Raw genomic sequence first — 12,251 nt, 5'->3', positions numbered from 1 at the left:
ATAAATATTAAAATTCTCTCTCTCTGTCTCTCTCTCCCCCCCCCTTTAAAAAAATTATTATATTATATCCCCACTTTTAAAAGAGCTATAAAACCAAATTATAATGAAGTATTAATGAATATGTATCTCTTACTATCAGAGGAGTAAACAATGCTCACATTTTGCTCTAAAAATATATAGTTCACATATGAATTTAAAAAATAAGCCACTTGCAGAAGCCATGTAGATACACTGGATAGATCTCCCTTCAAGAAAGTCTTTGCCCTTCTGCTACAGTCACAGAATAACCAACAATAGCGGCTTTCAGATCCATTACAAACCCAAGGAGATGTTCTTCCCAAATATTCTCCAGCCAATGACTGACTAATGAGGATACAAAAATCTGGCCATTTCTGCTCAACGTGGGACTCCTCTAAAGGGCAATCTTTGCTTAGAACTGCCCACTGAATTGGCTGTCAGACCTGTATTGTAATATGCAAGTGTCCTTGTCCCATTCAGCTTCCTTTCTTCTTTCAAAGATGTCAAATCTGCATTGTGGTCTAGAGACTTTCTCTGCCTAATTTTGCTTCATCTCTCTTTAACTTTATAGACTTTATCCCACAATACAACTCATTTATTCCTACTTCCATTTTAGTATGATGATTACCAAGATAAAGACTTGTACTGACACCATTTCTCTTACATACATAAAAGCAGTTTACCTACTATTTTACTAACATTTTTCTCATTTTTCATACATACAACCACATCATTGAGTCAACCAAGGTAAGGAAGTTTTATAGGCTAATCAATGGTATCTCTAAATTTACTCTGAATTTGTGAAGTTTAAATATAAAGTATATATTAATATTTCAACATTATTTTTAACCTAAGTTCCCACATCTATTTATTTGTACCACATATTTCCAATATCAGTAACTATACCTGTTAAAGATATACACAAACTACTCATTCAAAACCAAGTCTCTAAGTCTCCAGAAATCTCTCAATGAGGTTCATGAAAATTTCACCCAAAGTACTTTTATTACCATGATCCCAATGAAAGTTCTTTTGAGTAAAACCAAGATGAAGTAACAAAGAATACTGTACCATACTACATATCATCAAATGTTGCTTTCCTGGCAAATCAATTTATATATACCTAATATAGGATTTTTTTCTTCTTAAAAAATTATTCATAAGTAGGGTTGTCACATTTTAAACAAAATCAAACATTTTCATATGGATTATTGTTACTATCAATGTTTATCAAAACCATAAAATTAACCATCAAAATATGTTTGGACATAGGACCTAAAAAAATTCACCTTTTAAAATTTCAAATAAAATAAATGAATAAAAATAGAAAATAATGTCAGTGAATTATAACAAGACTCATTTTTCTACTACATGAGGGACACTATATATTGTACTTACTTCTGTATAACATTTTGCAAGCTTAACATCATACCCAATTCTCCTTTCATCTTTTCTCTGTTGGCACGACATTCCGCCAAGTATCGAAGAGCCTAAAGCAGCAACAGGAATAGGTTATTCACATGTCCAGAATGTTTAAAATTAAAATCTCTATACTAATTGCAAGAAAAAAGAGAAAATAAGATTTCAATTTTTAGAATCAATTGGTTTTGGAGTGTTTAGAAATTTTAAGTGTATGTTACAGTCTCTGAAATGATCCTGATCTGTAGAGGCTAAATCTGTTCTTTGGAATAAAACTTCCTAGCTTATCTGCAAGGTCAAAATCAAGTTATTCTGGTTTTACTTCATCTTGACAAGGACACAAGAAACTATATTCTGCTTATCAGCCTCAAGTAGTAGTCCCAATAGCCATTAACTTTCTAGATGCTTTTTACATAGAAATTAAAACAAATTGCTGAGGGGGACAAAACATACAACCATCTTTATATGAACGGATTCTAGTTTTATAACAATTCACATTTAAAGTGAAAAACAGAACATGAACTAAAGCTCACAAATTTTCTATTTTGTGAGTTCAACTAATTTTTCAAGGGCGTTTTTATTCTTAATATTTAAAGTACATTTTTACAAAAGTACTTCCTTCACATACTGCTTCTTTAAGCATCTCATTTAGGCTTTCTCCTTTATATATAAATATCGCTGTCATCTATAGACTTCCTAATCACTCATCATTCACTGAAGACTCTGGTACCTAATTCTCATCGGAGTATCTTTATGGACTATGCTATCCAAAATTCTGCCATCTCTGCTCATTGACCTTTCACATTTACAATGGTCCTTTGCTTTCCATTTCCAAAGGGTTTGGTCTATAACAAAAAATGTACCACCATCTATGAAATTAAAAACTTAACAACCTCTTTCCCTTCTGTAAAAACTCCTACTGTGACTTCAAACTCATCCCAAAAAAGTTTAATTGCAATGGGAACTGCCCTCTCTCCATTAAAAAAACAGGACCATTGTGTTCAGACACTGTGCAAGTCTGTAATCCCTAATAAAAGAGAAATAATGAGGTAGGTCCTACAATTGCTCCATTTTCCTGCTTTGGTGATAGTTTCTAGACTATAAAGAGGGGAAATCCAAATGGAGCCTAGTGGTCTAAGTTTGGAAGACAGAGATCCAACTTGAAGAGGTTGGAATAGCTAGAATTTCCAGAGCAGAATAACAGGTAGGAAGGATCTGTACTCCAAGAAGAGTTATAGATATCTACAGGGGTGCCCAAGAATCTTCAATTTGATACTGATCTGCACGTGCTTGGGATAAAAGGACACTTGGCCACCAGGAAGTAAGGAAAACAATTCTTAAGAGATCACAACTGGCTGGGAACAGTCTGGAATATTACTTATCTATGAAGTACAGAGACTTCACCATAGTCTGAGACATCAAGGAGAACCCTCAGAAGAGCTTCACCTAAGCAATGCAGTTACCACAGAATAAAGCTTACTTTACTCTAACAAAGCTCAAGGCAAATATTAAAAGAATCAAATAGTCCCAAGTAATTAAATGGCAACCCAGAACAATGTTCGAGAATATTTATAGGAATATCAAAAGAATCCAAATATCCCAAACCATAAAATTTTTAATATTTAGCATTTGATTAGAAATTACCAGGCATGAAAAAATGGAGGAAAATATGACTCATAACCAGAGAGGAGAGAAAAAAAGGAATCAACAGAAATAAAACAAGATATAATAGAAATGCTGTGATTAGGAGATAAAGACATCAGAATAGTTGTTATCAATATGCTCTATATGTTCAAGGATGAGTAGAAAAACATGAACATGGTTAGGAGAGGGATGGAAGATATTAGGAGGATTCACATGAAACTTCTATAAGACAAAAACGTTAAATATGAAAAGAAAAGCACACTAGACAGATTAATAAGTTTAGAATTTATGGGAAAGAAAAAAAATCAGTGAACTTTAAAATGTGGTAATAAAAGTACTCAAAATGAAGCACAGAGAGAAAGAAAGAAAAAAAAATACACATACATCCATACATATACATACACAATCATACATACTGTTGGGGTTTAAACATGTGTAAAGTCAAACGTATAACAAAACCAGCATGAAGGATGGAAGAAAGAAATGGAAATATATTGTCTTACACTATACATAAAACATGTGCTTTATTTAAAGGTAGACTGAGTCAGGCAAGGCAGCACACAGATGTAATCCCAGAGACTAGGGATGCTGAGGCAGAAGAATTGCAAGTTTGAGGTCAGTCTGGGCAACTCAGCAGATCCTGAGTCAAAACATGAAGGAGGACCGGGGACATAGCTCATTGGTAAAGGGAACCTGGGTTCAATCCTCAATACAACAAATATAAAATAAGTAAAAACGCATACTGTAAAACCTACAGTAACCATTAAATAAACTAAAATAAAAACAAAAGGGTATAACAAAAATAAGCTGACTACTAGAATAAGAGAATTATGAAAACACCACATCCATCTGTCAATGTAATTGGGAACTCTTGCCTACCAATCCCTGTTCTTTCTCCTTAGCTCTATCCCTGTACGACTTTACTTTCTAGCACCCAGTCTATCATTTCAACCACTCTGGTGCCAAGATCCTAAATTTCCTTGTATAGTCGTTTTGCTTAACTTACCCAGCCAAATCATGGACCAACTATTTGTTTCTTACTGCCTTTACCAGACCTGAAGCCATATAGAAAGAAGTTTTATAACCAAATCTTAAGCTTTATATCAATCCAATGCTACCAAACTAATCAGTACCAACACTGCTGAGCAATCTTACCATTCCTCTTTAGCAACCTTTCGAATTTTCTATAATTAGGAAATCCTTCTTCTCAAAATTTTCCTGCTCTAGCAGCCCCTGGCTTCTGAATTTAGATATATTCAAGGCTAGTCTAGTAAAACAAAGCAAAACAGTTGAACACAGTAGTGCACCCCTGCAATTCCACCAACTTGGAAGAATGATTAGAGAACTATAAATAAGTTCAAGGCCAGCCTGGGCAACTTGGTGAGACTCTGTCTCAAAATAAAAAATTAAAACAAACAAACAAAAAACTTCCTTCCTTCAGTCCCAAGTCCCTATCTAGAGACCACCACCCTCTCTCTTCTCATTCTTATTGTATTTCTTACTAAAATTGGACTCAAACTAGGAGCCATGGAATTTTTCTTATTTGTAACTACTGTTGATTTCTTATATTAATGTCAGTTTTGCCCATAAAATTTCATTCTGTGAAGGCAAACAGGAAACTCATATTATACAGTTTGATTTTCTAAAAGGAAAAGCATATTTTCTGGTACAATCTTGTGAAATTATATTAAATATGAACTTTACAATGGATCTTTAAGTAAAGAATGGTAAGCAAAATTTTTATTAATTTGCTTTTAAACATTTATGATAAACATTTTAGAGAACACAAAAGCAGAGAAAAGATAGGGTGGGCAAACCATGTCCAGCTTCAACAATTATCAACCATTTGACAATCTTATTTCATTTGTCTTCCCTGCTCATAATCATAATGGTGTATTTTATAACAAAAGGATAACACATCATCTCATTTGTAAAGATTTCAGTAGATCCCTAAGAAATTTTTTCAAAATTAACTTAATAATATAATTTTAATGCCCCGCTGAGGTAATAATTTTTAACATCATGTGCTATTTGATCCCTGTTCATTTCCAGCTATTTAAAACTTGTTTATGGTTGACTTTTTCAAAGTAGGATCCAAATCACATCCACATATTACACTTGGTTAGCAAGTCTCTTTCGTGTTGTTTAATCTATAATCGTTACTAACATCCCTCTAGTGGCCTTTCTAATGCCAGTGACTGTTCAAGGAACTAGATGATCTGCCTTCAAGAAATATCACATTCTGGGAATATACACACAATGGAATATTACTCAGCATGGCATTTGCAAGTAAAAGGATGGAGTTGGAGAATATCATGCTAAGCGAAATAAGCCAATCCCAAAACACCAAAGGCCAAATGTTCTCTCTGATAACTGGATGCTGATCCATAATGGGAGGGCATGGAAAAATGAAGAAACTTTGATGGGGCAAAGGGAAGAGAGGGGAGGGGAGAGAGTATATGGGGGCAGGAAAGATGGTGGAATGCGATGGACATTATTACCCTAGGTATATGTATGACTGCACATATGGTGCGATGCTACATCATGTACAGAGAAATGAAAAGTTGTTCCGCAGTTGTGCACAATGAATCAAAATGCATTCTGCTGTCATATATATCTAATTAAAACAAATAAATAAATTTATTAAAAAAATAAATGATCACCATCAGATTTGTCTGACTGCATTGTCTTTTACATGTTTTTCTAACCCCCATATTTTTCTTAAAATATGATGTTTTTTGCATTGTTGGCTATGATCCTACATAATTTTCTCTTTTCCTTACCTTTCTTTCTCATATCAAAATAACAAGTGCCATGTCCATCAACTTATGAATGGATAAACAAAATATGACAAATTCATACAATGGACAAAGAGAAAGTACATTAGAGGTTTCCAAGGGATAACGGGAGAGGCCTGGGGAGTAAAGGGTAAAAAATACAGTTTCTCTCTGAGGTGAAAAAACACTTTAAAACTGACTGTGGTAATGGCTGCACAACTAGGTGAACATGCTAAAAGTCACTGAATTGTAGACTTTAAAAATGCAAACTGTATGATGGAATATGATTTATAGTCTATAAAGACATAAAATAAAAACAAAAGAGTAAATTCTTTCTTGGGCTTGTGGGTGATCTTGGTAAAGTATGTGATTAGCATGCCTAAGGCCCTGAATTCAATCCCTAGCATCGCTCCCCTCCTCAAAAAGTGATATTTTATTTTGAGCATCTACCTACAATAATGATACAATTCTCAAGATTTCTTATTAACTAGATAAATTGCGAATAGAGCTTAATGGTACAGCACTTGCTTAGTATACACTGGGTTTGATCCCCAACACTGCAAATAAGGAAACTGGTAATTGGCTCAACACAGTGGCACATGCCTAGAGTCTCAAATATTCTGGAGACAGAGGCAGGGGGGAAATCACTTGAACTCAGGAATTCCTGCCCAGCCTCTGCTGAGAGCCACTGCCAAGTAGGAATGATACATCGAAATTTCCTTGCCAGCATACCCCATGTTGCTTAGAGGAAGGACTCGTGGAAATGGACTTGCCTTGGACATTTGCTATGACATTGCATGTATGTTTGAGAAAGGTGACCCTGCTCAAGGACCAGGGTGGATCCGGGTTTAGGGAGGATCCTACTGGATTAGGGCGGATCAGGTTTTAGGGAGTATCCCGCTCCTTGGGGTTTAGGGCGGTTCCAGGTTTAAGGTGTACCCTGCCTGGGAATAGGGCATATCCTGCTGATTAGAGCCTGGTAGAGTACTTGGATTTCCCCAGAAAGTGTTTGTAGAGGGCCGGTGTAGTTCGGGAATAAAGAGTTGCTGTTTGAATCTACAAAGCTGTGAGTGGCTCCTGATTCTGTGCCCAGCGAGAGACTGCGGCAAGCCTCAGTAACACAGAGAGAGACCTATCTCAAAAACAAAAGAAAACAAGCCTGCTACTCAGGAGGCTGAGGCAGGATGATCCCAAGTTCGAGGTCAGCCTCAAAAACACAGTGAGTCTATCTAAAAAAAAAAAAAAAAAAAAAAAAAAAGAGGGCTGGGGCTGGGTACAGTGGCACATGCCTGTAATCCTAGTGGCTTAAAAGGCTGAGGAAGGAGGATCACAGGTTCAAAGCCAGCCTCAACAATTTAGCAAGATCCTGTCTCAAAAATAAAAAAATTAAAAAGGACTGTGGATGTGGCTCAGTGGTTAAGTGCCTGGGTTCTTTCCCTGGTACCAAAAAAAAAAAAAAAAAAAAAAAAGGGGCTGAAGACAGCTCAGTGGTTAAGCAGGGTTCAATCTCCAGTCTCATACACACACACACAAAAAGACATCTTGTTAACTGAAAAATAGGAAGTTGTAGAACATTTCACATATGTAATGCTGCCACTCACGTTAAAAAAAATAAAAAATAAAAACCAATGTACCATTTGTGGAAAAGGGACTATTATTTGCCTTAGTTTCTTTTAATTTTTTACCATGTTCATCTGATACCTTTTCAAATTCTCCTTATTTCCAAAATGAATACTAACGGCAACTTACAAGCAAAGCTGAGTGGACAACAGACGGGTTTGGGTGGTCCATAAATAAAATAAGGCCAGGCAAACATCCCTGATCTTGAACAATGGCTCTTCTATTCAGTGGATCTGCTGCCAAATCTCGTAGCTGGTTAACTACTGATAGAGCATCAGGTTCTTCATTCATGGTGGAGGAGAAAGAATTCATCTTCTATGTCATGTACATGAATAAAATCTTCATAAATTCTGTAGAAAAGGTTTGCAAAATTAACTCTAGGATGCTGAGGTATATTATCAAACTTATTAAATAACCAGGATAACAACATCTTTATAAAGAAACAGATGAATCTAAATCGCAAAAACATTAAATTAGCAATTCCAGTTTGAGCAAAATAAAATGAATAAGTTGAATAACGAAAGCATGTTAGTCACATGTACACAATATTTAAAGAACATATGTCACCCTCCATAGTCTAATAAATTCCTTTTTAGTAATACATACTTTAACACTAAAGTTACAATAGACAATATACTTCAAGCTTGTAACCTTTGCTATACTTTCTTAAACTGTAACACTGCCAGTGCTTTTTTCCCCTTAGAGCATTTCTGAGCCTGAAACAAGTGCCTCAGGGAAAAGTGACCAGCTGATAGCTTTTATTTTTGTTCCCCCCCATCTAAAACAAAAACCCTTCAAGTCTACAATAGACAAGCTCCTCTGGGGAAAAAGAAAGACTCAAAGAAGGCTGTAAATCAAGAAGCCCAAAAACCATCTTGCCTGTGCCTCAAGCCAGCAGAAATACTTGTCTTTAAAGGCTAGGGGAAAAACTTCAAAATAACTTTTAAATAACCTGACATGCTTATCTGAGCAATATTATAGCAGCCAACGAACCATAAAACAAAAACTTACCCTACCTTCTTCTACAATGAGTATTAGGCTCAAGAGCAAGTAAGTTTGTTTTCTATAAAGTTTTTTTTTTTAATCAAAAACACTAATGCCAAGAAGTGTGGACCTGAATGGCTTACATCAAAATATACTGAGATTATTGTTAATATGCAAATTCCTAGGCCCTACCCCAGATGTAAGTAGGAATCTATGGAGGTAGAACACAAAACACTTTTTTTTTTGGTCTTCTTTTTATGTTTTTATTGGTGCATGTTAATTATACAAAATGGTGGGTTTCCTTGTGGCATATATAAAAATATAATTTGATCCATTTCACTTCCCAATCCAAGATTTATTTTAATAAACACACCAGTTGATTTCTGGCACAAATTTTACATTGGTCTATAAATGAATTTTTTTTATTTTTTAATTTTTTTTTAAGAGAGAGTGAGAGAGGAGAGAGAGAGAATTTTTAATATTTATTTTTTTTTAGTTCTCGGCGGACACAACATCTTTGTTGGTATGTGGTGCTGAGGATCGAACCCGGGCCGCACGCATGCCAGGGGAGCACGCTACCGCTTGAGCCACATCCCCAGCCCCAAATGAATTTTTTTAAATGACGGCTATGAACATCTGACTAAAACCCTGAACATTAAAATCCTACAAGAGCCTTTCTTTAATTATTGGTCAATATAAGATTATCAATAAGATTATTTGAGACTAGATGTTTTATCAGATAACTAAATGAATAAACTGGAAAAAAAAAAAACAAGCAGAAGTTAAATTTACTCCTTTCTTCCAAAGAAACTAATTGAAAGTTCTTAATACATCAAACACAATTTGAAGTGGGAGAGGGCAGATTATGGTGAGGAGCTAGACTGTGCAGATTGTATGTGGATAAACAGAAGGTTCTTGAAATTTTAATTGTCAGCAGTAGTATTTAACATTTCTTATGTCTTAGTTTGCTTTTTACTTTTTAAAACCAGCACCTGATGTCTTACAGGATAGTTCTGAATCACAGTTTAAATATTCATGCCTATTTTAAGAGTTTTGGCTGCCAAGCTAAAATTGAGAATTCAGACATATTTTTAAAAATCATAGACTCATTACGAAATGATAAAAGTGTGAAAAAACTTTTTCCTTGTCTTTTTACATTCCAGTTTTATCCACAAGAGACTATACTGTATTTTCTTTCTTTCTTTCTTTTTTTTTTAGTTCAATTTGGACGCACCATTAGGGGACAATGAATGTTCCCTAAACTTAAAATAAGCACTCTGATCACCTAAGGGATCCTGTTTAAAAGCAAATTCCGATTCAGTAGGTGGAGCAGGACCTGAGATTCAGCATTTCCAGCATGCTTCCAGATGAGGCTTGGGCTACTTGTCAGGAGCCACACTTCTAGAAGCAAGGAGCAGGATACAATGTGAAACACCTGTAAACCGGCAGTGGCCTGAAATATTTTCTTTCCTTTCAGCCAAGATTCACTATTCAACTCAGAGAAATACTTCTCTCTCATATGCTGCAGAGGACACACAAACTAATTCCTTATTGAATTGAGCGGGATTAAGAAAATATATAACAAGCATTAAGATCAGATCTGGCTTTCTCCTTTCTAGCAAGGAGTTACCTTCTTTGAGTTTCAACTTCCTCATATAACAATCTTGAATGGTACCAGGATCTAAGAAAATAAGAATGGCGATATGGTAAAATAGAATGCTGGCAATCACCAAACACGCACAACATTTGGTGCGGTGGCCCGTGAGAGTCGGGATAGATCACGAAAGGAGTTGCCAAGAGCACAAACAACCCCAAAGAACAGTTTTTAAAAATACACAGATGTGAATACTGGTCTCTTTAATTAGGTCAAACCCAAGCACGTCCTTCCGCTCTTTGGAGACATGAGGGTGCACAAACTCAGAGAAAAGTTACCTAACAACAAATTGAAGAGATAAAGACGCGAGATGACACCCATTACTAACAATGCTAGGATTGGTAAAAGTTGGATGTAGGGAGGACGGAATGAAAGCTAACATCTTCATAAAGTACACGCGAGCTGGGCATTTCAAGGCGCCTCCTTGGGACGAACTACTGGATCCTGACTGGAAAGCAGCCTGACGCGCCCGCCCGGGTCGATTCCCCGCCTAAGGGCAGGGGCCGCTTTTCGCGGCCTTCCCACTCCACGGCTTTGTCTGCCGCCCCTGGACCCTACATACCGCTCCAGAGCTTTAGGAAACCACAGCCTGCCGCACCATCAGGATCACAGCTACGGATGAGGTAGAGGTATCCAGGCAGAGCTGAGGGAAACCCTCGGTTCGCTGCCGCGGCTTCAGTAATCGCAGTCAACCAGAATAACTCCAGGTGCCCAAGAGCGAAGGCGCTAGCGGGGAAGGCTCTGCAGACTCTCCCTCAGTGACCCTGTCACCTCCGCCAGCTCTGCCCTTCTATTGGCTGGTAATGAGTTCAACGCGAGGAAAAGTATCCAATCAACGAAGGCCGTCTTACAGCTAATCGTTCATTGGCATATTAGGGAAATGCACTAAGTATTCAATAGACAGGTCCAATGAGGACACAGAACACTGAATTGGACCTAACGATTCTCCGTCCATTGAGCACTAACCCAAGAAATTTGATTCGGACGAAAAGCCTTCTTACTATACCGACTACAACTCCCAGCGTTCCGGTGGTGGAAAGGCTTCTTTGCTTCTGTGGTCCGGGCCTCATTTTTTGGTATTTTATTTAGAGACAGGGTCTCGCTGTGTTGCTTAGCACCTCGCTGTTGCTGATGCTGGCTTTGAACTCACGAGCTTCCGGTCTCCGCCTCCCGAGCCACTGGGATTACAGCGTCCGCCAATGCGCCCTGCTGCTTCTGTGATTTTAATTCACAATCATTAAATTTGTTTTTACTATGGACTTAAGCGTTCCTTGGACTCTTCGTTCATTTCATCTAGGTGTCCAGTGCTCCTGGCAAAGCCAAGGCTGCAAAGTACAGTTCTGTTTGTTTGAAATAGTGATTGCTTTTTGAAATGACTTTTTTTTTTCCATTCTGAGACTCGTTCGAATTTTCTCTTTTGTCACGCAGTTCTTTTTTAAAAAATCATTATTTCCTTATATTTATCAAAGTAAAGGTTTATGTACTTGTTTTATTGATAGCAGTCACTAAAGATTTGGTTTTGTCAAGGTATGGATTTTATTTTATTTTTTAAGTATTTCTCGAGGTAATCTAAATCCCACAGGCCAGTCATTGACAATAATGCGTCTATTGCACTCAAAAAACCACTGTGACACAGGAAAGTAGGGACCTGAAACTCCAAACCTCGGTTCTTGTGTTCTAAGGAAAGATTTAAAATCAGATATCAAGTCATACAAGAAAACTTTATTAGAAGTGAATGTGAGGCTTAGCAAGAAGCATTCTCAAGGGGGAAAGTGGGTCGTCTCCAAGTAGAGGACTACAAATAAGACATTGTTGGCCCCAATTTTATTTATTACTCTTTGCTGTTTACCAAGAGAATTTGGGACCACCTTTTCTACTCTCTGCTAACCAAGTGTTCAACTCCTCCTTCATGTTGCACAGTGCAGTTTTTGACCTTAGGTGTTCCTCTCTGGAACTGTCATGGGGTCATCCTATTTGGGGAGGGGGGGGGGTTGTAGGCTTCATCTACAAGTCAAACCCAAGTTAATGGGGGCACTGGGATCAGGTGCTGGTCAGGCCATTACCTTAGTGTAACTGCACTATTAAAGGAAACTTCCTTCCCAGACAATTGGAGACACTTCTGGCCATAATTCCTA

The 12,251-nt window shown here is 37.0% G+C and overlaps 1 protein-coding gene across 4 annotated transcripts in view; it reads right to left on the bottom strand.

Annotated features, from left to right (window-relative positions):
* ARMC1 (armadillo repeat containing 1) overlaps nucleotides 1-12,251 on the bottom strand; it is a 36,788-nt gene that overhangs the window by 15,854 nt on the left and 8,683 nt on the right. For 2 of the 4 annotated variants that reach the window (XM_081265944.1, XM_081265946.1), the window contains 2 exons: nucleotides 7,608-7,828; nucleotides 1,417-1,508 (listed from right to left, as the gene is read on the bottom strand). In XM_081265944.1, coding sequence (XP_081122070.1) covers nucleotides 1,417-1,508; nucleotides 7,608-7,790 — 275 coding nt within the window. In that variant the 5' untranslated portion in view covers nucleotides 7,791-7,828. Of the gene's footprint in view, nucleotides 1-1,416; nucleotides 1,509-7,607; nucleotides 7,829-10,092; nucleotides 10,118-10,678; nucleotides 10,880-12,251 lie in introns of those variants that run through there. The other 2 variants (XM_081265943.1, XM_081265945.1) reach the window with 2 other exon arrangements.

Source organism: Spermophilus citellus (genome assembly GCF_964194105.1).
Source record: "Spermophilus citellus genome assembly, chromosome: 14".
Classification (NCBI taxonomy): Eukaryota; Metazoa; Chordata; class Mammalia; order Rodentia; family Sciuridae; genus Spermophilus; species Spermophilus citellus.
The sequence above is the reverse complement of the archived record's forward strand: the minus strand, read 5'-3'. Positions and strand labels throughout refer to the sequence as shown.